Source organism: Triturus cristatus, chromosome 6 (genome assembly GCF_964204655.1).
Source record: "Triturus cristatus chromosome 6, aTriCri1.1, whole genome shotgun sequence".
NCBI classification, from domain to species: Eukaryota; Metazoa; Chordata; class Amphibia; order Caudata; family Salamandridae; genus Triturus; species Triturus cristatus.
The window spans coordinates 1,885,240,246-1,885,264,544 of record NC_140589.1 but is presented as its reverse complement, the minus strand read 5'-3'; the positions used below and the strand labels follow the sequence as shown (position 1 = coordinate 1,885,264,544).

At 42.6% G+C, this 24,299-nt stretch overlaps 1 protein-coding gene across 11 annotated transcripts in view; it reads left to right on the top strand.

Moving 5' to 3' along the window:
• The window catches only part of LOC146822296 (protein leg1a-like), a 466,514-nt gene extending 442,472 nt beyond the window's left edge, over positions 1-24,042 (top strand). For 4 of the 11 annotated variants that reach the window (XM_085613383.1, XM_085613389.1, XM_085613391.1 and 1 more), the window contains 2 exons: positions 4,922-4,971; positions 23,664-24,041. In XM_085613383.1, coding sequence (XP_085469509.1) covers positions 4,922-4,959 — 38 coding nt within the window. In that variant the 3' untranslated portion in view covers positions 4,960-4,971; positions 23,664-24,041. Of the gene's footprint in view, positions 1-4,921; positions 4,993-23,663 lie in introns of all 11 variants that reach the window. The other 7 variants (XM_085613384.1, XM_085613392.1, XM_085613390.1 and 4 more) reach the window with 3 other exon arrangements.
• The last annotated feature ends 257 nt before the right edge of the window (positions 24,043-24,299 follow it).

The window sequence follows — 24,299 nt, the reverse complement described above, 5'->3', positions numbered from 1 at the left end:
GTTCCGGGATTGGAGATCGAAGGAATTCTAACGATCCACATTCCGAATCCACCTTTCCTGAGCGTCATTCGAGGTATGATCTTGGACAATCTAGAGTTCCCGACGTTCACTACTGTGCCAGACCCACAAGAACTGATCATTCTTAAGCTCGAAATATTGCAGGGAGTCCTGGAACTGTTGGGACCGGCGGTTATGTTGGACTGATTTGAGAGGGTTGCAAGCAGGGAAGAAGATAACCTAGACCCGAGCGGAAGAAGAACAAATGTAGGGATTTTTCAGTTATAGAACGAAGAACAGTTAGGGAGGGTTTGCCTAAGTTCACGAAAGAGACATTAATGAGAAAGAGACTTATCATTCCAGAAACTGTATTGGACATTGAGAATATCCCGAAGATGGCAGATCCTGCAAACACACATCGTAGGGCTAAATTGATAATAGGCACATTGATAGGGGTTGTGGTAGTTACTATATTTGCAGTAGTGATAAGTTCATACATGGTGGCTCACAGGCAGGAGGGGAAGGTTCAGGGAGCACCTACACCCATTACCCCAGGGCAGAGAGGTGTCAGTATCAGGGAACAGGGAACGTCAAAGTTAAGTGAGGATCGCAGACTCCACATGGATTTGTCGAAGGGTGATTTTAAGCTTAATGCGTATGCAAAGTTATTGTATGAATATGTTGATGCGATGGATGTGAAGGACTGTTATGTGTGTATGCAGTTGCCTGCTTCAGTGGATGAAGGTATCAAGTATCATCATCTCCCATTGACATATGGGATTTCTTGTAGCTTATTGCTCAGTCTATTTTATGACAGGAGGCAGTTCGAGTATTTCTTTTCAAATTTTGACACAGTACTTCCTGAAGTTCCAGCAATCAAGCATTTGAATAAATACGATTATTATAAGAAAGAGGACAGACTCCTGAAGTATTTTAGACCGACTGTGAAGTTGGATACGGCGCATGCTCACAGGAATAACCTGACATGTGCGTTATCTGAGACGGAGAAGAAATTCATTGATCAAGTAGAGGACAGATATAGAAAGTTGACCCAGACACGAGACACCGGAGATAGTCCAGTAGATTGGACAGCGGAGGAGAAGGCTCATAAGTCCAAGGGAAGTTATGGACCAATAGCGTTAGATGAAGTGCAGAGAGGGAATTTGTGTATTGGACGGCCTCAATCGGCCACGGAGAAGGTTGCAGTAGGACATAGCACCTGTTCACAGACTTTCACTCTGGACGCTTCTGTTAAGGGTTTTATGCAAGGTCCAGTAGAAGTGATTCCGACAGTGTACTATGTATGTGGGAAGAACGCTTATGTCAGGCTACCCGCAAATTGGTATGGCATATGCTATTTGAGATGAGTTGTTAGAAACAAGACAACATTCTAGAAGACGTAGGGCTGCAAACGCAGGTGCAGTGATTGGGGACATATACGGAGCAATGATACCTAGTATGGGCGTGGTGTTGAATGACGTGAAGATCAGGAGGTTGGCAACTGTAGTTGATGAGTTGTCTATGAACACGGCGAGGTCTTTGTTGTTAGTGGCTGGAGAGATGTTGTCGATACGAAATATGGTTATGCAGAATCGCCTTGCGTTAGACGTATTATTAGCCAAAGAAGGCGGAGTCTGCAAATTATTGAAGGTTCAAGAATGCTGCACATATATTCCAGACAACACGAAGGAGATAGGGAAGTACATAGATAACATCACAACTATTCACAAGGAGATTATGGACTTGACAGAGGAGAATGTATGGGAAAAGATTGGACAAGGATTTGGAAGAGTGGGAACGTGGTTTGCGAATTTGGGAAGAGGATTTCTTGGATCAGTGTTGAAGCCAATTATCATTGCGGTTGTTTGTGTGATTTGTTTGTGGGGATGCGTGAAAGCGTGGAAGTGGTATCAATGAGGCAAGGTTGAAAGAGCTCTTAGAGCAAACAAGAAAAGAATGGCGAAGTTTCAGGAGCAGCAATATGAGAGTCTTAAGAGAATGGAGGGAGTTCGGCATGGCAGAGTCATGACCAGCACTGTTTAAATCAGTTCCAAAGAAGAAGATTGTAATGGTGTGATGACAGATGTCATCAAAGGGGGGAACTGGTGTAGCGCTTAAAAGGTTGAAAATCGTAGGGGTGCGTTATATTCACTGTTAGTCGGCACCCGCATATAATCAAATGTGTACTCAGGTATTTTGTGTGCAATGTATTAAAGAATTGTATGACTTATATCGATTTCAATAGAAGTGTTAGCTATGTACAAGCATATTGCGTATATATTAGAGAAATGCATAGAGTTTAGTCCTTTGAACAATGTGATGTTAAAACGTGTAGATTAGAACTCGTGTCTGTAGACTGTTTAGTTTGACCACACATGAAAGAAAGACGTAAATGTCAATACTGTGATTTAGACATGCTTGTGTAACCGAAGTAGTGGCCAGAATTCGCATATATCGTTGAGGCGAAAGGCCTGGTATTTTCTTATGTTAGCCAAGGGCAATTCGCCAAAAAGGATTTATTCCAGTAGAGGTTTTAGGCTGTAGTAAATTGCAAGTTAAAAGATGTGAAGTATGTCTGCCTTGCATGATCTCACCCCAGGTGCAAGGACAGTTCCTCGTTAGTAGAGAAGCTCTTTGTTCATGAATTGACTTATGTAGTAGAAGCCAGACATGGGAGTGCATTGGAATGTGCCAATCGTAACTCCTAGTGCGGATGGCGTCTGGGACTCGAGGCCAAGCGATGGACGATGGAACTGGACAGCGCTCTGTGGAAAATTACTGAAAGTCGACCTCGCAGAAGAGGAGGCGCAAAGGGCGTGTTCTGAGACTTGGGGTTCTGTATTAGGGACAGCGCCCCGAGGGTGGAGGCAGATCAGAGCAGCCCAGAGCAGAGAAGGGTAGGCGAAGAGCTAGAGGGGGCAACTTAGATCAAGCTCTCTAAGTGAAGACTTCTTAGGAAGTTTCACTCTGACACCTTTCGATTGAGGGTCTCAAGGGATTGCTAAGTAGGGATGTCATCTAGTACAGAGTAGGGACAGAGATGGTATGGTCCAGTGTCCCTAATATCGACATTGGCTTGGTAGTTTTCTACCTCATGCTTTTAGAGATTGTGCTCTTAGTTATTTTTAGCCGTATGCGGATTCTTCGTAGAGTAGCATTTGTGTTAGTGCCTATGTACTTGTTGTGCCTCGTATTGAGGACTTTGTATCTGCAAATCTTTATGCTGATAATAAAAGCCAGAGAGCCAAGAGATTAAGTCTCGAGTCCTTAATTATGACAGATTGTGGACAGCATTTTTGATAATTGTGTTTATTCCCTCCACGCTATTGGGCAAGTAAAAAGTTCCATCCGACCAGAGTGGGTTCTAGTAGATAATTGCGAGATACTAAAATGGGCCGGAGCACATGCATGTGTAAAAGAGCGCTAAAGGCTGGGTGAAATCATTGTATGTGATGGAGCGCTTGTGTGTGTGTGCTGGAGGTATTGTGTGTCTGCCCCCATCCCATAGAGCATGTGGTCAAGCTACTGTCTGAGGATCCGGCGTCACATGCTTTAAACAAGCATTTGCAATGCAATAGGTCTCGCATTCACGCAAGTTTGAGCTATTGACATTGCAAATAACAATGCCTTTTATTTATATTTTTGTTTTAAAAACCTAAATAAAAGGCATTGTCATTTACAATGTCAATAGCTTAAACTCGTTTCTAGGGCACCCAGGCCCTTTTTTTTTTATCCCAATCCAACCCTGCTTGATAGGCACAGAGGGGTTAAGTGATTTGCCCAGACTCAGGATTTCCCAGCTCCAATGTCAGCACCTCTGGCATTTATGCCACATCTTGCTCGTTCTGTTATGATTGCAGCAATAGTGATAGCTAGACCACACTGTTGTTGTGCCATGTAATGGCAGGAGTACAACATCAGACCTGCCAACTTATAAATACATTACACCCTGTGGGGGGGGGGGGGGCTTGTGTAACTAACCTTGACACAGAAAACTGCACTATCACCATTTCACTGCTGTATATACCTCTTGTAAAAAAATTCTTGTGTTCAAACTTCTTGTACATTTTGTTTTTTTGTAATGATCTACCATTTGGTAATTCTTAACCTCATGTAACTATTTTTGGTAATGTTTGGTAATTTCAGCAGTTGCGGGGAGTCCCTGCAGCACTGGCCCGGGTAGCGCCACAACTGCTGGTGCCCCACCGTCCCTGCCAGCACAGGACACAGGGCCGACATCACTCAGGCCAGCGATGTTCCACCCTCGGAGAGGGCCCAGGCTGCACCCATAGGTGTCCGCCACTCTCGAGGCCCCCGCCGTCTTTAAGGGGCCATCCATGCTAGTCCCTCTATCATCGTCTAGTGAGGTGGCTGGATGGGCGTGGATAGAGGAAGATTGCCCATTGCAGTGAGCTCATGTATAGACTCCTACAGTGGATGCATTAGTCCACGAAGGCAAGAGACCAGCTCAACATGATCTCCATTTTGATGCTAATTTCTCAAAAATGGCTGAACAGATTTACACCAAATACCCAATAGCAGGTTTTCTCTATAAAGTTGTAACATTTTGCTGATCAATTTTGGTATAATTTCTGCATAACTTTGCACGATGAAGCCAAATTGATTGTTTTAAAAAAAAAAAAAATGTTTTTAATGAAACGGTACCAAGGCTATTAAAGAAAGGAAAAAATGCCTTTCCTATGGAAACTCTGGCCAAACTAGAACTAAACTGTGGTGACTGTGTAATACATTTATGATATTCACCACTCAATATGCTATAATATGGTGTATGGTTAGTGAAACTCAACCACACATTCTGTCTCAGTTTATGCTTAAGAAGTTGAATTCACAATGTTTTGTGCCTATTTACAAAATACTTTTTCACTTTAGTAAATCACTTATATTTCCTTGTCAATTATTGCAGCCCTTCGTGAGTTTGCCCGGCTACAGTCTGAAAAATAAGAATATTTCACGGTAAGAAGGGTTGCTAAAAAGGTTAGTGAAACTCCTATTTTAAAACCAAGTGAGAAGCAGCAACATTGACCACATAACCCAAAACACCTAGGGGCAGATTTATGAGCCCCTTGCGCCACTTTTGCGTCACTTTTAACATGGGAAACATGACGCAAAAGTGTCGCAAGGGGCTTGTAAATCTGCCCCCTAATTCTCTGGCACTTTCCCTTTGTGCTCCTCACCTGCATATCTCGTGAAATAAGTTTTTGTTTACCAAATGCAGACCATTAAAAAAAAAAATAAGAAGAAACGCCTGCTGCAGTGGTTCCCAAACTTATTCAACCTGTGGCTCCCTTAACCTAATCAGCAGTTGGCCGTGGCTCCCCATCATGTCACTGTTTTTTACCAGTGGGAGGATGTAAGCCACACCTCGGGAGTACTTCCAGTTTTCGCCCCGAGGTTAGTTGGGATGAAGCCGATAAATAAACTGTCTTGGTGTCACTTTTAGTTTCCGGTATTTCTTTCATCCCTCAGTCACATTCCTCTTCCCAGAAATAAAAGACATGGCCCAGTCTGGGGTGATTGAACAGCGTGCAATCCTTGAATTCCAGGTACATCTCGGTTTATATTTCCCACTTGCTTTCAGCAAGTGAAAAGGTGAGCAGAAACACACTTTGTTTCATTGTTTTTAACTCAGCAATCAGTAAAAATGGTTATTGTGCAGCGGTAATTAACCCAAAAATAAAATAGAAATAACCACGCCAGACCACTCAGAATAAGCTCCAAAATCATTATCCCAAGTTCAAGGGGAGCTTTTCGGAATCGGACACGAGTGGAGAAAATGTGATCACGTCCAGTGGTTTCATAGCACTACATTTTCTCTAGGTGAAATACAACTTCAGCTTTAAGAAATAGCTTCAGAGCAATGGAAGTACCAGTTCCAGATAAATAAGTGGTTCATGTCTTATCTCACATTTCAACAGCCAGGCCAACCATCTTTTCTACATATATTCTTTTTTCCTGTAATTAGGGCCCATCATTTGATATTTGTTGTAACAAAATAATACTCATCCTGACGTTGCCTCAGTGTATGATTGTAGATAAGGTTTGAAAAAACTCATTTTATTTGGGAGGCCTTACTCTTGTTACTAACTATGACACAAAAAGCTGCACCAAAGATAAAGAAAACGGGGCCATATTATCAAGGAACGGTGATAACATCGCCGCTCTGGCGGCAGGAAACTGCAGCTAAAGCGGCGATAATGGGCTTGATAATATGCCCTTGTGAATTCTCATAGAAGCCAGGTTCTGAGCCGTTGTCTTTTAGTTTATGCTTGCATTGCAAAGCAAGGGATGAGCGGTGGACACCTGATGACCCCTTTTATATACGCAGCTGGGAACTTTAACAATGCCACTTGTCGCACAGCGTCCATCACCTGTCTGCCCTCTTTGTCACAACACCACATAGGCCGCCTGGTGTGCACCTGTTAATGTGCAATGGCTAACGTTAGGCAAGTATGCCTGCACAGCGGCTGCTTTCTTTTATATTACCGATTATATGGAGTTCGTTTACATTTGCAACACCCAGCCTATGAGTTTTACGTCCTCTGAGTCCTCACCATAGCACAGCCTCAGCTCATAATGTTGAGACACAAGAGACAAAAGAACACAGTCTTAACCTGCATGTGGGATACTTGCTGACTGTCTTGTAACGCGATGGTCCTGGGAGGGACAGAATAAACTTAAACATAGGAGGGTGTGAATTTGAGGTCTCCTATCACGGCTGACATGCACTCCATGCATATTACCACAAACCAACATCTTTTCCCTGAGGAGAATCGCACTGAGATGTCCTCGAATCACGAGAAACAAACGCTTTGAAATAATAAGGAAACAGCTGCAACTTTGTACTCGCGCCGTTTGCCTGTGAGCGCCCGGGTCTCTTCCTGGGGCAGTGGGGAGAGAATTCAGCAAAGGGAAAATGTTGGTAATTACTAACAGCAAAACAGAATAGACGAGCACTCACTGTTGTGACTATATATTCATATACAAACCTCTCCTGAGCACAAGTGATGCTGGAGATAATGGCATCTTAAAAAAGAATACGCTCCGTAAATGTTGATTTAGCAAGAAGTAGCCAAGGGGCATATCAACAACAACCGGCGATAATTATCGCTCAGCGCTCTTAGCGCTAGGATAATTATCGCCGGCTAGCGTGAATTTTTATCGCTGAGATAGCGTGCTATTAGCAACGCTTATCTCAAAAGCGATAAAAATCCTCACGCTAACAGGCTAACGTGAGATTATCGCTGGAAACCCAGCGATAATCTCACGTTAGCTTGTTGATAGGGACAGACAAACTTAGCCATGATATTCTCCTTCCATAGGATATCATGGCTAAGTCTGAAAAATACCAGACGTAAAAAAGCAGCGTTAACTGCGGTTAGCGCTGCTTTTTTTGTCTCTAACAGGGTTAGCGACATTCTTGATAATAGGAGAAATGTCGCTTAGCGACATTTCTCCTATTATTTTACTCTGGAACGCCCCCTTTGCATCTCATTAGAGATGCAAGGCGAAGCGTAGAGTAAAAGGGTGCTGACATGCAAATTTGCATGTTAGCACCCTGTTGTTGATAGGGCGCTAGTTTTATCTCTCCTTTTTTGGCTTTTAAAGCCAAAAAAGCAGAGATAAAGCCCTTGTTGATATGCCCCCAAGTAAGGTAGCCTTCACAGCGAGGGTGAACCTTGCCCAGGCCAAGGCCCCTATAGCCTCCCATCTGCTGCCACGGGCAAGCAGTGGACAATGAAACGTGCTAGTGTCCTTCCCTGGCGCTGCCATCTTGATCCTGCCATCAGGGATAGAGGTGCCGTCCAATATGAGCCAAATCATTCGGAAAATGCAACTTTTCCCAGATCTGGTTTGGGGGACGTCAGAGGCAGAACAAGTCTTCCCTTTGGGAAAGGAATGAGGGTCACACGAGGCAGCTGGGAGGAGGTGCTGTTTCTTAGAAAGGGAACGTGTATTTATTTCTGGCAAGTCCGACCATAAAATGACATCAGTGGCAAACTCCTGACATATACGGAGGGAAGAAGGGGGAACTGTTTTCACTGAGGCTGGAAGGATAAGGGTTATTATTATTACACTAATAATAATGACATGCTTCGTGCCTGGCCTCGGCTGAGGGTCAGACTGGGGCCGGGAAACTAATCCAGGCTGCAATTGTAACCTCTTTCCAACGCCGCAGCGAGTTTACCCACTGGAAATTCTGTACGGAATTTCTGGCGTGAACGCGCACAAAGTGCAGGGACAGCAGCCCGCATAATTACAGTGGCTTGGCAGGTCACGACTTGTCATGTTCCCCTTTTTTTGCAGTGCGCAAGGAGTATTTTAGTCCGCGTGAAAACAACCTGTGTGAAGAATCCTTAGAAGAGCTGCGCAGCAGAACACGGGCGGCAATAACGCTGGACAGTCTGCTGTGCGTAAGCGGAGGCTACGTGAAAAAACGTCAAAGCGCGTACGGCGGCCATGCGCTCCTGGGCCAAACCATGATTTCAGATTACGCAGGTGGCATTTGAAATTCCCCCATATGGGTGTCATTTAAATAAGATTCACTGTCTTGCTGCCTTCAAGCTGACTGCTGACAGGTTGGGGTACAGCGTCAAAAGACGCATCACTTGTTAATTGCGCACATTATCACAATTACAATACTACATGATTAGAAGCTTCTTCAGCGCAGGCTATCTTTCCCACATCCCTTGGTGTGGATACCTAATGTGGACAAAAAAGGTACAGGGGCCCTAAGGCAAACTACTCCATATAGTCAAAAAAGGCTTATCATGGGGAGAAAAGGCCTACCAGCAGAAGGGTTAAAAAACAGACCTTCAATCTTTTTGAAAAGATATTTGCAAAAACACATCTCAATCCTGACAATGTTTGCATTGCTCCATGCACCATCTTGTCACATAGGGAGGAACCCTTAAAAATGTGTGTGGGAATGTGCCTCTTTTTAAATCTTAGTCTCCACTTTTTGCCTGATGCTGATTTTGAACTGTAAGTGCACGGGGTCCCTACTAACCAGCTTCCCAGTGCAAGATTTCTTTCCCAAGCACTGCACCACAATTGCCACAACTTCAGCTACCCCTGTCAGTCGCTAGTAAATGTTACCCCTGATACATAGGGTATGGGTACTGAAGAGTCGTCCTCTTGGGCTGTAGCACTGGTTGTGCCTCCCCAGGACCCCTCACCAAGGCAATGCCATTGCAGACTCCATGTCTTGTTGCAAATAAATCTGAAGGGCGACATGGCACACAGCCCTGTGTGCCGTGCCACCCATACACTGCATAAAGTATCACCTCTACTGCAGGCATTCAGCCCTAACGCAGTATGCACTATATCCTATGTGAGGGCATGTCAGCATGAGCAGATATGACCCTACAATGTCCAGTCTATTCTAAGATGTTATAAGTGCATGGGGAAGCCATGAAGAGTACATGGATGGATACTTGTGGAGAAGTGTGGCTCAATGGTTAGAGTGGCAGACCTCGATGCAAAGCACTGGTCCGGGACCAGGGTTCGATTCCCGTCACGGCAGGGTCTCGGGCTATAAATTCCGCGGACCGGATATTCTCGCCTCAGTGCCTATTCTAATCATGGGTCCCACGCTGCAACTCTGGGCAATAGCTTGCTTAATCTCCACAACGGCCCCAACAGCGCTGGGATGCCTGGCCTCACCATGGGGGTGCCCAGGAGTGGACACCTCACATGGAAAGCCAGGAAGGGTTCCACAGCGGTATGAGTAAAAGCGCCAGGATGCCCCCGTTGGGGGTGGCAGTGCGCTATACAAGTACAAACACATTTACATTTACATGTTTCCTCGCTCCATGATGACCACTGATTTCTAAGATGTTTGTACTAAACATCTTGTCTTAATAAATACTGATGCCAGTGTTGGATGTATGAGTACATTCACACATTTGACTCTTTTAGAGGGTCATCTCAAAACCTACCAATCACTGGTGTGGTTCCTGACTTGTTTTAGCCAGCCTGCCACTACCATACATGTTACTGACCTCATGGGGTGAGAGCCAGCGATCTCAGCGGACAGAGACAAATCCTGCTCTGGGTGTCGTGGCTTCACACCTCCTCCAGGACAGGATGGCCTTCCTCAGTTAGAAGCTTCAAAGGTGATGCCACCTTTGAAATCCAACCCAGGAACCTCTAGATTGTGTGGAAAGCCAAGCCCCATTTCCTTCTCTACTTATGGTGGTAGAAAAGGTGGGAAAATTAGTTCGATTGGGAGGCGGGCCCCCAATTAGCCAACATAACCCCGAGGCCGGGGCAGCAATGTAAACCCCTCTCCTGAAATTCCACTATCTTTGGTATATGTTGGCACCACAAGATCTGAACATGACATTCAATAGACAAGAGCAGACCAGGAAACGCAACCCCACTGCACAAGAAACTAATCCCTGCTGCAGAAAAACAAGGCACCAAACCCTGCTTGCTGCTCCCAGAACTCGACAATCGCAGCTGCTTTGTCATCCTGAAAACATAAATACTCAGTACTAGTATACTATATAGACTCCAAGAACATAGAGCACCTCCAGACTTCAAGAAATTGCCAAGAAGCTCCCTCGTAGTAAATGTATCACTTCTCTGCACTCCGCAAGCACCGATCCCATAAATTAAAATTTATCAACTTGCTGCTCCCCGATGCTCATGACACATCACTAAAGCAAGAAAAGGTGAAAAAGCTTTGCAGGCCCCCATATCTGTCTCCCCACAAAGTTTGGAGGCACCAGGACCTATTTGAGCAGAGGCATTCCAATACCCGTGGTACCGGACCGCCAATGGCAAACACCGAGATGACAAGTCCACACCAGATTCACAAAACACAAGAAGAAAGCACCCATCAAGGGATGTTGAAACACCCAAGACCCACTTCTTGAGGGGCCCAGCTGTCTCGAGATCCCCTCTCCAAGTTGCCTGATCCTGACCGTGAGGATCTCAAGATGCACAAAGCCTGGCTGACCTGTTTGCTGTTTACCCGGCCCCACCCGATTCCAGCACCAACTAACCATCTGTGCTCCTGTGGTGCCCAGGCCCTTGCAACCTCTTCCCTTGAAGGAGTCCCATTAGACTTACCTGTACATCCTCCTGTGCAGTGTACTTTCAAATGGGCCCCTTCATCTTTGTTCACCAGTTTCTAAGACCCTCAGCACTTTGCTCCCGCTTGATCCATGATGTTGCCGAACGTTTCCTGCACAAAGTTTGGACCTGGCCCTAACATCGACCTAAAATGAGAAGGTGAAATTAATTAAAGCATTCCCTGATTTTCAATGCATTTTTGTGTTTTTTTTCCTGTTGTTTCCCATGGTGCGTAATTGCACATACAAGTGATGTATTTTCCAAAAATTGCGAAATCATAACTCTGAAATGTACTTACCTTAGAACTGTGTTCTTGGTCTTAAATTCTCCAAAAATCAGTATTATTTTTATTTATTAGTCTTGGATATATTCTTGAGTGTGTGTCTCATTTATGGCCTCTGTGGAGTACAACAAATGCCTAGCACTACCCTCTGATAAGTCTAACTGCTCGCCCACACTACCGCATAAAGAGCATTAAAATTGTTTGCTTTTACCTTTGTATACCATTTGGGGATTCTCTGGTCACTCTCATAGTGTACTTTTTTTTAGTACATCATATTAAGAGCCCGATTCCTGCATTTGGTGGTTCAGGGGGATACAAGACTTTGCATTTGCTGGAACCACTTTGTAAATAAGTGACCACATGAGTAGTTAATAAATTTTTCGATTGGGCTATTTTTAATACTTTTCTAAAATTAACTGCTAGGGCCTTAGTTAAGGCCCTGTGGAGTACAACAAAGGCCTAGCACTATCCTCTGATAAGTCTAACTGTTCGCCCACACTAACATGTAAAAAGCATTAGAATTGTTTGCTTTTACCTCTGTATACCATTTGGGGATTCTCTGGTCACTCTCATAGTGTACTTCTTTTTAGTACACTCTCTAAAGAGCCAGATTCCTACATTTGGTGGTTCTGCAGGGGGATACAAGACTTTGCATTTGCTGGAACCACTTTGTCATTAAGTGACCACATGAGTAGTTAGTAAATTTTTCGATTGGGCTATTTTTAATAAATTTCTAAAATTAACTGCTAGGGCCTTAGTTAAGTCCCTGAAAATAACTGATTAGAAAATGTAAACGTGTGTACTTCAGTTGGGACAATGTATTTAGGGCCAAATTATGATTTTGATGGTCCCATTGTCTGCCGTACAGGCGGTGGTGGTATGAGCGTGGACAGCTCAGCATTTTGACCGCCATATTATGAGCTGCATGGATGGCCTTTGCGAACATTGTGGCTGAACAGCCGAGACCGCCAACAGAAATCCGACCGCTGGGATTGCAGTCGGGGAAAGGGAGGTATAAGGGAACTGCACCGCAATGCGTATTATGAGTTGCCTGTTCAACGAGCTGACCACGGTGGTCCGACTGTCTGCTTCAGGTGGTGGTGATGAATGCTGTGGAGTGCGTACTCTTTTTTTGTTGTACCTCCAAGCATAGTCTGATGCAGATCCCTTTCTCCAGGTTCCCCGTACACAGCAGGATCATCACCCTGAGAAGTATGACCCCGTTTCAGACGATATACAGGCGAGTCCTTTTTGTATCATATACCCATTTCCAGGACCGGCCACATATGGGCCAGACCCCGGAAATGGTTAGATGGTATTTTTCCACATGCATCATGCATTTGTGTGCATCCGACACATATGCAGTCAAAATGCACACACAGGTATCAATACATATCTTTGGACCGCCAGCACCATGGTTCTACGTCGGTCAGACCGCGAAAATCGTAATTAGGCCCTTAGTGTATAATTGTTCTTTTAACTTCATAACAAGGTCCCAACTTTAGTAAAACAATGCCTGATACCAGTAGCCAAGCTCAGGAGCTCAACCTGACCCCTTACATGGACCTAAACCATGCTCAATGTAGGTCCCACTGCTGGGTTATGGTATCAATCCAGGTAAAAGTCCCAAGAAAGAATATCTCAGACAACTGATAGCTCAGTTTGAGAAAGATCATCCCGAACTGGTACTTTATTCTGACGATGTTTATAAAACTAATGAGGATGATGCTGAGAATAGACATGAGTCAGTCCCCTCAGACATAGTGGAGATCCCCTCAGATCAGGACCTCATGCTGAAAAGATAGACCAAGTGACTGAAACTAGAAGCTTGACATGGAAAGTCAAATAAAAGAGATGGGTATAGGACCTATTTCTGGTGGCAGAACACAAATAAATAGGGAGAGTGAAGGTTCTTATAACTCAAAGTCCCCCAAAGAGATTGTCCCTAAAAATTCTGAAGGTGATGACATCACTAAATGGTTCACTGAATTTGAGAGAGCCTGTGTAGCAAGAAAAGTAGCTAGAAAAAGTTGGGCTTCTCTTTTGTGGGAACTATTCGCAGTAAAACGCAGAAATAGACTCCTGACATTGAATGAGAAAGATGCTAAGTCTTATGACCTCATGAAGAGTACCCTGATTGACGGCTTTGTTCTCACCACTCAGGAGTACAGAAAATGATTCAGGGAGACTTGAAAAACCCAGAGTCAGTCCTGGGTTGAATTCATTGATTTTTCAGTGTAAATTCTAGGTGGTTGGTTCAGAGTTAACAATGTGAATGACTATGAAGGGCCTAACAATCGAATTATGAAGGAACATCTTTTAAGCAATTGTTACAATAAGAAGTTACATCAGCATCTGGCAGACATAGGTCTACTTTCTCCTTTAGAGTTGGGGAAGAAGGCAGACCACTGAGCCAAAACAAGCGTGACTAAAAATACCACTGGTGAGGGTGACCAAAAGAAAGAGGCCAAAAAGACCCCTCAAGGGAAAGATGGTAACCAAAAAGACAAAACACCATTTGGGGAATCTCCGGACTGTCCACTCATTGTACTTCTTTTTAGTATACTTTATAAAGAGCCAGCTTCCTATAATACGTTTGGATGAAAAAGTGAGATAAGACAGCAGTGATAAGCCTAATTTTATCGCACTTTTTCCCAAACTTTCACTCAAGTCTTGCGCGTTTAAGTACAGATTTATCTACCATATATTTGCTAGTAGGGAAATGGTTAAATATGAGATAAAAGTGTGAAGTCTGAATGCACTTTTAGCTTGTGTTTCCCATTTGTAGCCCCCACAGCCAAGTATATATGAGACTGTGAGTGAGCAAAATAGTTTTGATCTACTTCAGCTTATGCCTTTAGATAATCCCTTTCAGACAAACGTCATAGTACCAGAACAAGAATTGCCCTACTGCAGTTAAGATTTTAAAACTATAAACTTGAGAATGCATCTGCCCAAATTTCTAGTTTCTTCTAGGCTGACAGATCATTTTAAGAGTTCCAAAAGGTAAGAAGAGATCCAAGCATCAGTTCAAATCAATCAACAGTACGGTCTCACAAATCTTTGAGGTGGGAATTCAAGTTTAAAGGATTATTACAAAAGTAAAGCCAGCCTTACGTAAATGAGTCCCATAAACATACTATATAAGTACACAATCACCAGAGGGAAAAAAACATCTATTTAGGCTAAATCTTCCGAGCATGAGGCACACCAATATTTCAGTTGCTGCAATACAAAGATAAGCAACAGAATTTGATGTGTAGATTCTAAATCTTGACCTTCCTGCGTAAACATTGAAGCTAATTAAATTTAAATATGCTAATTAAGCTAAGAGAAATGTAATGATTTCTAATATGGAAGAAACGGGGGAATAGTCAAGTGTCATAATGACCGAAAACTTAGTAGAAGTTCAGCAAAAGAGATGTGCATAGCATGACGTTTTTTTAGCCAAAGTAAAGTAGAGAGATCCGTCTGCACCCCACTAAGTCTTAGGAATCTGCTCTAGTCAAAGAGTATACAGATTCTGCTTGTTCCTAAGTAACTAAACACCACTTAAACTTAGAACTTTCGAGAATCTACATTATCATTGCCAGTAGCTTTCCATCTTCTATGTACAGGTTGGATTTTGCAACTCCCATCAAACATTCATCCATGATCCAAACATCAGAACGACCTGGTGTGCCGCCTTTATATAGGAGATCACAAAGGAGTTCTTCTGTCTTGTACATTTGTTAGTGATCTTTGTCCTTGCCAACCCCCCCACACACCCACTGATGAAACCTCAGCATCATACTGGACTCCTTTCTCTCAATGAACCGCCAAATTAATGCCATTTCACCCTCCTGCTTTCACATGCTCTGCCTGCTTCGTACTATCTTCAAGTGGATCCCCACTGAGTCCAGGAAAAACTCACCCATGTGCTTGTCAGCAGCAGACTCGACTACGGCAATGCACTCTATGCCAGCACTACTCAAATACACCAGAAAAAACTACAGAATGTCCAGGACGCCTCTACCTGACTCATCCTGAACATCCCATGATACAACCACATCACCGGACTCCTGTGAGCTCTACAATGGCTACCTGTCAACAAACGAATCACCTTCAAGCTCCTCACACATGGCTAAAAAGCCCTCTACAACACCAGACCTGCATAACCCAACCACCGCCTCGCCTTCTACACTCCTACCAGACATCTCTGCTCCGCCCAACTGGCCTTGGTCCCTATCCCATGGATTCGCAATACCACTGCTGGAAGAAGATCCTTCTCCTACCTCACTGTGAATACCTGAAACTCCCTGCCTCTACACCTCATCAATCACCATCGCTGATGAAAATCAGGAAGGACCTCAAAACCTGGCTCTATGACTGAACAGCAGACCCCCTCCTCCCACTAATCACCTCACGGATAAGTAGTTGCCCTATGTAAGATTACTGATTGATTACAGTTGATTACATTTTAATATAACCTCTGTATCACATAATGTCATAGCTAGGTTGTGCTCTCTCAACTCCTCATGATGACGTATTAAGTCATTATTAACGTACTCCTTCTTGAATGAGACCAACTAAAATATTGTCTCTTTCATAAGCCGTTATCTAAATTCTTCCCGATGTTTCATATCATATTTGCACTGACTATCTTCCATTTCAACATCCTCTTTCTTTTGCTTCTTTTCCTTTTCAACCTTCATTCTCCAAAATATTTAGAATACCACTTTCAGCACTATTGCATATATGTCAATAAAGAACAATGACTTTGAAACAAAACCAGCAACTCCACTTCCTATGTTTCCAAACCATCTGTCTACAGCAGCAAACCCATCTTCAATTGCTTCCCAAGAACCTGTCGCTTCCAATTCTTTCAAACCCTTTGTCAACTCAGAAATGTTTCGGATATAATTCTCCAGTCCTTACTTTTGACTGGGATGTAAGTACAGCTTTGTGCACTTTTGAATCTGACATACTCTGCCCTCTTTTACGAGTAAAAACTCTAGTGCAAGTCCATTCTGCAAAACCATAGATCTTATTGCTATCATCTCAGTATTTACAAGCGACAGTATTGGCTGTACTTGTCGCTAACTTATCCACTATTGTAGACTGCTTTTTAATCTTCAAGTCATTCAGGATAACTCCCACAGATGGAACCAGAGCAGAAAATATGTCTCCAACCACTTCTACAGCACTGACACCTCTTCTGGTTCTACACTTCTTATCCCACACAGTATCATTAAAATGCTCCACATGGTAAATGTTTGGGAAATCTATACCAAAGAAACATGTACCATGCCATCCTTTGGGCAACTTCAAATAAGCACACTGTCCAGAGATGAAATACACTCCAGGAATCACAGGATCTTGGAAATCCCAAAAAAATTCATTCTTTCCTCTAATATCAAAGAGGTGTTAACTTTCACTCTTTCTGATAAATAATGGGTCTAATAAACTATAGTCAAGATGTACGCACAGCTTTCCTTTGTGTTGACAGTCCAGATTCACTGCAGGTAACTTTCTCATTACCTATGTTCAATTTCTTCACTATTCCAACTATGTAATTTTCTTGGGTCCTTAACAGTTTCAGATTTAGCACTCAAATCCCTCCTTGCATCCTCCACTACATTCAGAAATGTATTTTCTATATCTGTCATAGAGCAGGTCAAATTGTGTATGTGAGCATATGCAGTGTCCAATGGTTTAAGAGATGCAAAGTCTTTGCCTGCGTTTTCTACACACTTAAAATGAGCATTTTCTCATTCAAGAGTTTGAACATGGTAACTTTCAAAAGAACCAAATCATACTTCATGCTCAACAAAATACTGCAAGAAATTCTATATGTTAAAGGAATATCGTGATAAGTGATGCCCTCTGAAATGGAAGCTGGCAACTGTGCAGATACGTAACAATCCTTTGTATCCATAATTCCAATATATTCATAAAGCAATCTAAAATATCCATTTGCTAAATAACCTCCTCTAGAATTGCCTATGTGTAAAGCCTTTTCATCTATTCTATAAAGATTGCAAACGCTAGGACTCAATGTCTGCAGGGAAACTCTAGAGGGTAATTTTTCTCCACGGGGGTGTAGGGGAAATTGCTCCTGTTAATAATACCGCTAATACTTCAATGGAAATAAGCAACACTACACCTATTTTGTACCTATGTCTACTTTTCTGATTTGCTTACATGACTTCTCTAAACCAGATCTCTTACAATGGAATGCGGCAGCAACAGAGTATTCTCTGTCACTTTCCTTTCTGCAAAGCAGCAAAACAAAGTCCAAATGGTGCAACATATATATTCTTCATTAGAGTCCCCCAGCCCTACTCTGTTTTCTTCTAAGGGTTACAACTCAGGCCTGGGTATTCTTCAGCAAAGGTTATGCAGAGTCTCTAATATATTCACAGTTCAAAGTCACTGATAATCGCATCAAAAATGAAAGGTCTCAGTCTATTTAATAGCACAGGAACCTCAAAATGAAGTTCAAATCAATGCTCAGTTCACAGAGGTTCAATTGGATCCACAGTTTTGCCCCCAAATTCCCAAAACGTCCTCACTTTATCATTTGCAGCAAGATATGTGCATTCAGATGGAGAGTACCTACAATAGGGCACTCTTGTTCTTTCTGACCTCCTTGGTGCTACTCTCCCATCCTCATTCTCACTTCAATCCGAGTTCTCAGTATCCTCTGGGATTAATTTCTCTCTTGCCATCTGGGCTAGAAACTGAAAAAACATCCAGCTTCCACTCGCTTGCTCACGGCACTAGATCCTTCGCCAGGGTCTGAATTGAGTTCAACTCATTTCCCACCACAGGATGAAATTCAGGTGTTTCAGCTTCAACTGTGGTTTGCTGTAGACCCCCCCTCTAGGCTAATTGTGTGTTGTTTCAGGCTCTTTTTGATTCCTAACAGCATGATTAACCTACTTCTGATGCCTCTCTATCACCATTGGCACTTCTGGAACAGGTGCTATCACATCAAGGGGACATGCAACTCTGTGAATAAGGGAAGCGTGGATCCAGTTACGGAGACCTAGACACTTCACAGCAGTCATTGTGACCGCAATGACTTGATATGGCCCGTGCTAATGAGGCTCCAAACATGTTTTTCTTATGTGTTTCTTCACCACGACCCAGCTGCGGGACTGGGGTCATTGCATTGTTCTTGATGCGTAGGGACTGTAGCTGCTCCAATCTGTTAAGACACAGAACACACCACATCAGCTAGCCCTTTACAGTAGTCGAGGACAATATAATCTGTAATGTTCACAAGTGCATTCGCAAAAATTGCTGGCAACCTCATTGCCCTCCCCATGCTGATCTCATTGGTGGACAGACCTGTCTTCCAATCAGATACACTGTGAGACTCCTCCATAGTGACATTTGTTGGGCTAGTGTGTATATTAAGTCCGTATAGATGTCTTTAGTTTGTTGTCATGTTGAAACCATGAGGAGTGTGCTACGTTTCCAAGAGGTCCACACCAATCTTAGTGCTGGACGAGTGGCAGACTTGTCCCCCTTTGCTTAGACATCTATGGACCGAAGACACAAGAAAATAATTTTTTAATGTTAAACCGATGCAAAACCTTTATGCAGATTAACAAACTGACACAAATTGGTATATGTGTTAGTTTTATGGAAAAGTAACACAAAGGAGATCAAAATGCAGCTTTGCATTACTTTCCTTCAAGGAGGTGTTACATGGGCGGTACTTGGGTATTCCCTTGTAACCACATATGCTTTTTGACACTAAACTCCACCAATAAACATTAGTAGACAGGGTTTAGCGCAATAAGTTAATGCCAATGAAAAGCAGACATCAACAGGAGAAATGTTTTCATTTCTCGTTCCTTTCTGACTTTCCATGTGTACTGCACTGTACAGCACACCTACAATGTAGGAAAAGGTTTTAAACTTCTGTACCAATAGTATTTTAAACTAGAAGTGTAACATTTCTGTACAAAACCTACAGTAGACTCAAGCATTCACCCAGGCACTATGGCGCTACGTTGTGTACCTGGAGCAAGGCAGCACAAATCAGGAGGGTACCATATCTCTGTTAATATGGCACTCTCCTGCTCTCTCCCTGTCATGCAAAGCAGTGCAGGCTCTTTGGGTGCTGTGCTGCGTTGCATGACACCTTTGTGAATCTGGGCCAAAATGTCCCATATTCTTAGACTCAACATCTCCTTTCCAATATGCTGCTTGAATGCCTGCAACAATCTCTCAAAATAGGCATGAATCAATTATTTAGGTTCCTAATTCATTTGAAGAATCGTAATCTAATTTGTATCTTGGGTTGGTACCTTTGATTTCAAGAATGTCATGACCTGTTAATACTTTTTCATCACCAATGGCGAAGGACATTTCATCATCAAACTGCTTGGTTATGATTCAGGTGTTTATATCAACCCACAAAACTTGGCTCTGTTTGCCTCTCCACTGGCTTTTCTCTCAGTTTTAGGAAATCATTAGTAAATGATGCAAGATCACTTCTGCTCCAAGGCACATGTACAGACCATCCACCAGGCACTTCTCTCAACAGTAAATTGGTTGCCCCCCTTCTCCCACTACAGGGCGTATTCCCTATGGATTTCTTTGAATCCTTTTTCCTCACCCATTGAGCTTCCCACTTGACCAATTCATTCCAATTCCAAATGGTTAGGATCAATTCTTTAATTTGTGTTTTCTCTCCAAGAATTCTGATATCAATTATGACCTTTTCATGAAATGACACCTGATAAATTCACTGCACGGCTTTGGTCCTGTTTAAATCTATCTCATACTTTTGGGCCAATTCTGCTAGCCTATCTTTTACCTGCCCTGCATGTTCAGTAATGTCCTTACACATAAACACTAGTTCATTCTCATGGTGAATATCTAAGCGAGCCAATTCAAGATTTCCACTAATCAATTCATCTAGTTCTAACTTTAATTTTGCCACATCCACCAAATGCTCTCTTTTCGGAAACTGAATTGTGCCCTCATTCAACTCCAAACTAACAATTTCCCTTGAGGGAGTAACACCATTAACAGCCTTCAGTCACTCATCTATTTCCTTGGCACTAATAGTCTGTATTACCACAGGAGCTATTGGCATATTTCCATCTTCCTGGGCACCACTACTTAGATTTAAAGGCGGCTCCCATATAGGTGTTCTGGTAGTTGGCATTCTCTGGTAAGTACTTGTAGAAGTACACGCTGAAAGATTGATAGTCAAATCTGCACTTGCAACGTATGGAGTAATCGTGTGTGTTGGAACCAAAGGAGTTAATTCTCAAGTATCAGGAATCACAACAATTTTACTTGATCCACCAATGCCGCTTGGGACAGCCAAATTATAAGCTATCTTTCCTGAGCTAGGAAATAGGACCAATAGTAACTGTAGTAACTGGGACAGTCAGAGTATTGACAATGTTTGTGACAGAACCAGCTGAAGCATGTACTCTATAACCTTCACCCCTTGCCTCAAAATGTATATTGGCAGGAGCAGCCCTCACAGGTCTATGATTCATGATTGTTGGGGCAGTGGTGAGCCAAACCTTCCACTATTACCTAATATGTTTCCTCCCACATCTCATTATATTGGAGGGGATGTTCAACACTTCGAAAGAACCCTCGACTTGCGGGATATCCAGAATAATATAGATTCACTCTGCACATTAAGATCCACTATGCCAATCGCCTCACATTCACATAAAGATAGTCTCGATCTCAACTGTCCCATCAACATCGTCTAGCGATTAGCACCACCAAAACTTAGAAGACATTTAAAATATGGTGTCTTCTACACCTTTTAATACTATCCTGGGATTAGGCCACAACAGACCTGATAACTCCGTCTTCTCTAAATGTCACATTGATACAACATTCAGAACACCTCCGCAAAACACCATCCAAATTCACAAACACTGCTAATCATGAACAACTGAAATTCATGACCCTATTGATACTCACTCCTCTATTGTTGATACAACTCTCTTTTGAATCTCCAAAACCCTGTTGATCCTCCAACGTCTGGGCATGGGCACCAGGGACTGAGCTCTGGGTACTAACTAACCTAGCAAACAGGGTTCTAGGTCTCCTTACTGTGGGATCTTATCCAGCCCTCTCGGTTTCCATCTGAGAATGCATCTGGCTTAATATCTAGTTTCTGCTAGGCTGACATCTTATAAGCAGTTCCGAAAGGCAAGGAGAGATCAAAACAGCAATTCAAATCAATTAGCAGTATAAACCACTTGGTCTCACATTAAATCTCGGAAGATTTATTACAAATTCAAAGCCAGACATATGTAAATGAGTCTCAGAAACATACTACATAAGTACAAAATTGCCAGAAGTGAATAAGAGTGACCAATCAGGTTAAATCTCTCAAGCATAAGGCATACCATTATCTCATTCGCAGCAATACCAAAGATCAGAAAAAGCACTTAATGCTCAGAATCTGAATTTTGACCTTCCTGCCTAAATATAAATATGCTAATTAAGTTAAAAGAAACTTAAAGATGTTTGAAAAGGGAAAATAGTCAAGTTTTTGCATAACCAACACCTCAGTAGAAATTCAGCAAATGAAAGAGATGTGGGTAGCATAAAGCCACTTCAGCCAAAGTAAAGTAGAGAAATCAGTACCCCCCTCATGTTCAGATATATGAAATTTCCATTTTGCATTTCACAAATAGCAAATCTAAAGAAATCTTTACTTAGAAATGTAAAAATATAGACATTTCCTAATAGCGATTCCTACAGTGCAGAAATGCAAAATCAAGGCTGTCTATTGGCTTAACTGCCCCCTTAATGCACCCCAAAAAAGTGGTGCACACGTAAAGCTCAGAAATGTCCTAGGGGCATGTGAGCGCTGTATAGCACTTTAAAAAAAACATTTTGGGGTTCTTTTTTTAAATTGCACATTGTTTTGGAGTCAATGGTAATAGCATTTCCTAAATGCCCCTTTTTTCATTTAGGAACTGCGTTGTACATCTGCTTAGGGAAATTGCAGAGAGGAAATACCTAGTTATGATTTCCTATTTAGGGAATCGCAAAATGCGATTTCTACTGTGTAGAAATAGCATATTGCAATTCTATATCTGCCTTTGTACATATGGGAAGTCAATTTAGCATTTTTTAACAGATTGAAATTGTGATTCGGTCCTCTAAGAAATGCCAAATCCTTTCATACTTCTTGCCCGAAGTCTTTAGGGATCTCCTCTAGTCAAGAGTAAAAAGGGTCTGTCTGCTCCTAACTAACTGAATTCTACTTTAACCCTTGTAGAACTTTGGAGAATTCATGTCATCATCGCCAGTAGCTTTCCATCTTATGTGCACAGTTTGGAATTTGCAACTCCCATCAAACTTTAATCCTTACAAACCTTACAGACCTTAGGTGCCTCCTGTGTACTATCCTCACAACGGAGTTCCTGCCTCATGTACCCTTGTTAGTCCTCCTCGTCCTTGTCAACCTGCATTCCCAGACCCCTTAATCTCAAAAACACAACATTCCTTTCATGAACTGAAGACTTGTACAGGTGCACCTGCAAATCAAGAAAAATGCAACACAAGCAAAACTCCACCTTGAGGGCTACGCATAGAAGAGCATTTCAAACCTACACAGAGTTCAGATCAGTACAGTACATGGGAGGAAAACTGTTATGATAGAACTTTTACCTATAATGTCATAATCCCAATACACTCTTTCACACTCAATGAGACGGTATTTTGTAAATGATATTCAAGACACAACATGTAGGTTGGACAATATTTTTGTCAATGATATTCCGAAACACATCTGATCAAACGCATGATTAACAAGGGTAATTCCTTCATTGGCGACTTCTGAGATTTCCCTGTGATTCCAATTGTTTCATAAGAGTTTAACTTAGATATTCTGAAAACTGTGTGAATACTCAATAATACTCAATAAGTTGACACCATGGGGGTCTGTCTCACATTTGCACTGGGTTTTGTTGCAAAACCCTTAGGCAAATCCCTGGAACCTCCTTTGAATGTAAAGTGGACACAACATTCCATGGTTTAATTTCAGCATTTACCCATATGTTATGCACATGTATAGTGCACACAAGTGCATGTCTTGTGTTTGTGTAAATGATGTGTAACTTGGACATGTGTAAATTGAAACTTGTTCAAAGTGTACCATGTCCTCTAGATGTAAAACTCTCCTTGAATAGGAAGGAAATAATTTTGGTAAATGGTTTTGTTTGGTATCCTGTACAGAGGCATATATGTTTACTGAGGATAGTAATGGTGTCCTTCTCCACTCCTTACTCTGCAGGAGGACGTCTACTGCCGCTGTGGAAAACTGCCATGCTCTCACCCGAAGGCCGCAAAGTATGCAAAGAAATTCTCGAAAGCTTGTTTGCTGGCAAAAAGTACACTCTCAGGGACTTATTGGTAGAGCTGAAGGCCTCCGTTGGCAAGATACGTGTATTACCCGCTCTATAAGAGTAAGGTTCATACTCAGAAGCTAGAGAAGGACAAATGGGAGCCGAATGCTGTCAATGAACTACAATACTCTGATTCATGTCTATGCTGGTTTCTTTTAACTGCTTTTGTTAGCTTATGCTTGTCTCATTCTGATTATTTTACCTATAATAAGCATTCTATTACGATCTCAAATGTTGTTAATACTGAAATAAAGCTCTAGCGACTGGATGTGCTTCATTCTTATTAGTCGATTAGTCGATTAGTGATGCTTTCTTCACAGCGGGAAGGTTCTTGTCATTTTAGTGCCCTCTTTGCTATTTTGCTTGAAACCTCTGGAGCCATATTTATGACAAAATCACACAGCGCAGCAGGTCATCTTGCCGCACTGCTCTGCATGACAGAGAAAGGACACGAATGCACCTTTGTCCCTTCGCTGGCACCGTTGTTTCTGCCTAGCGCCAATGCACGCAGTGTTGCACCATGG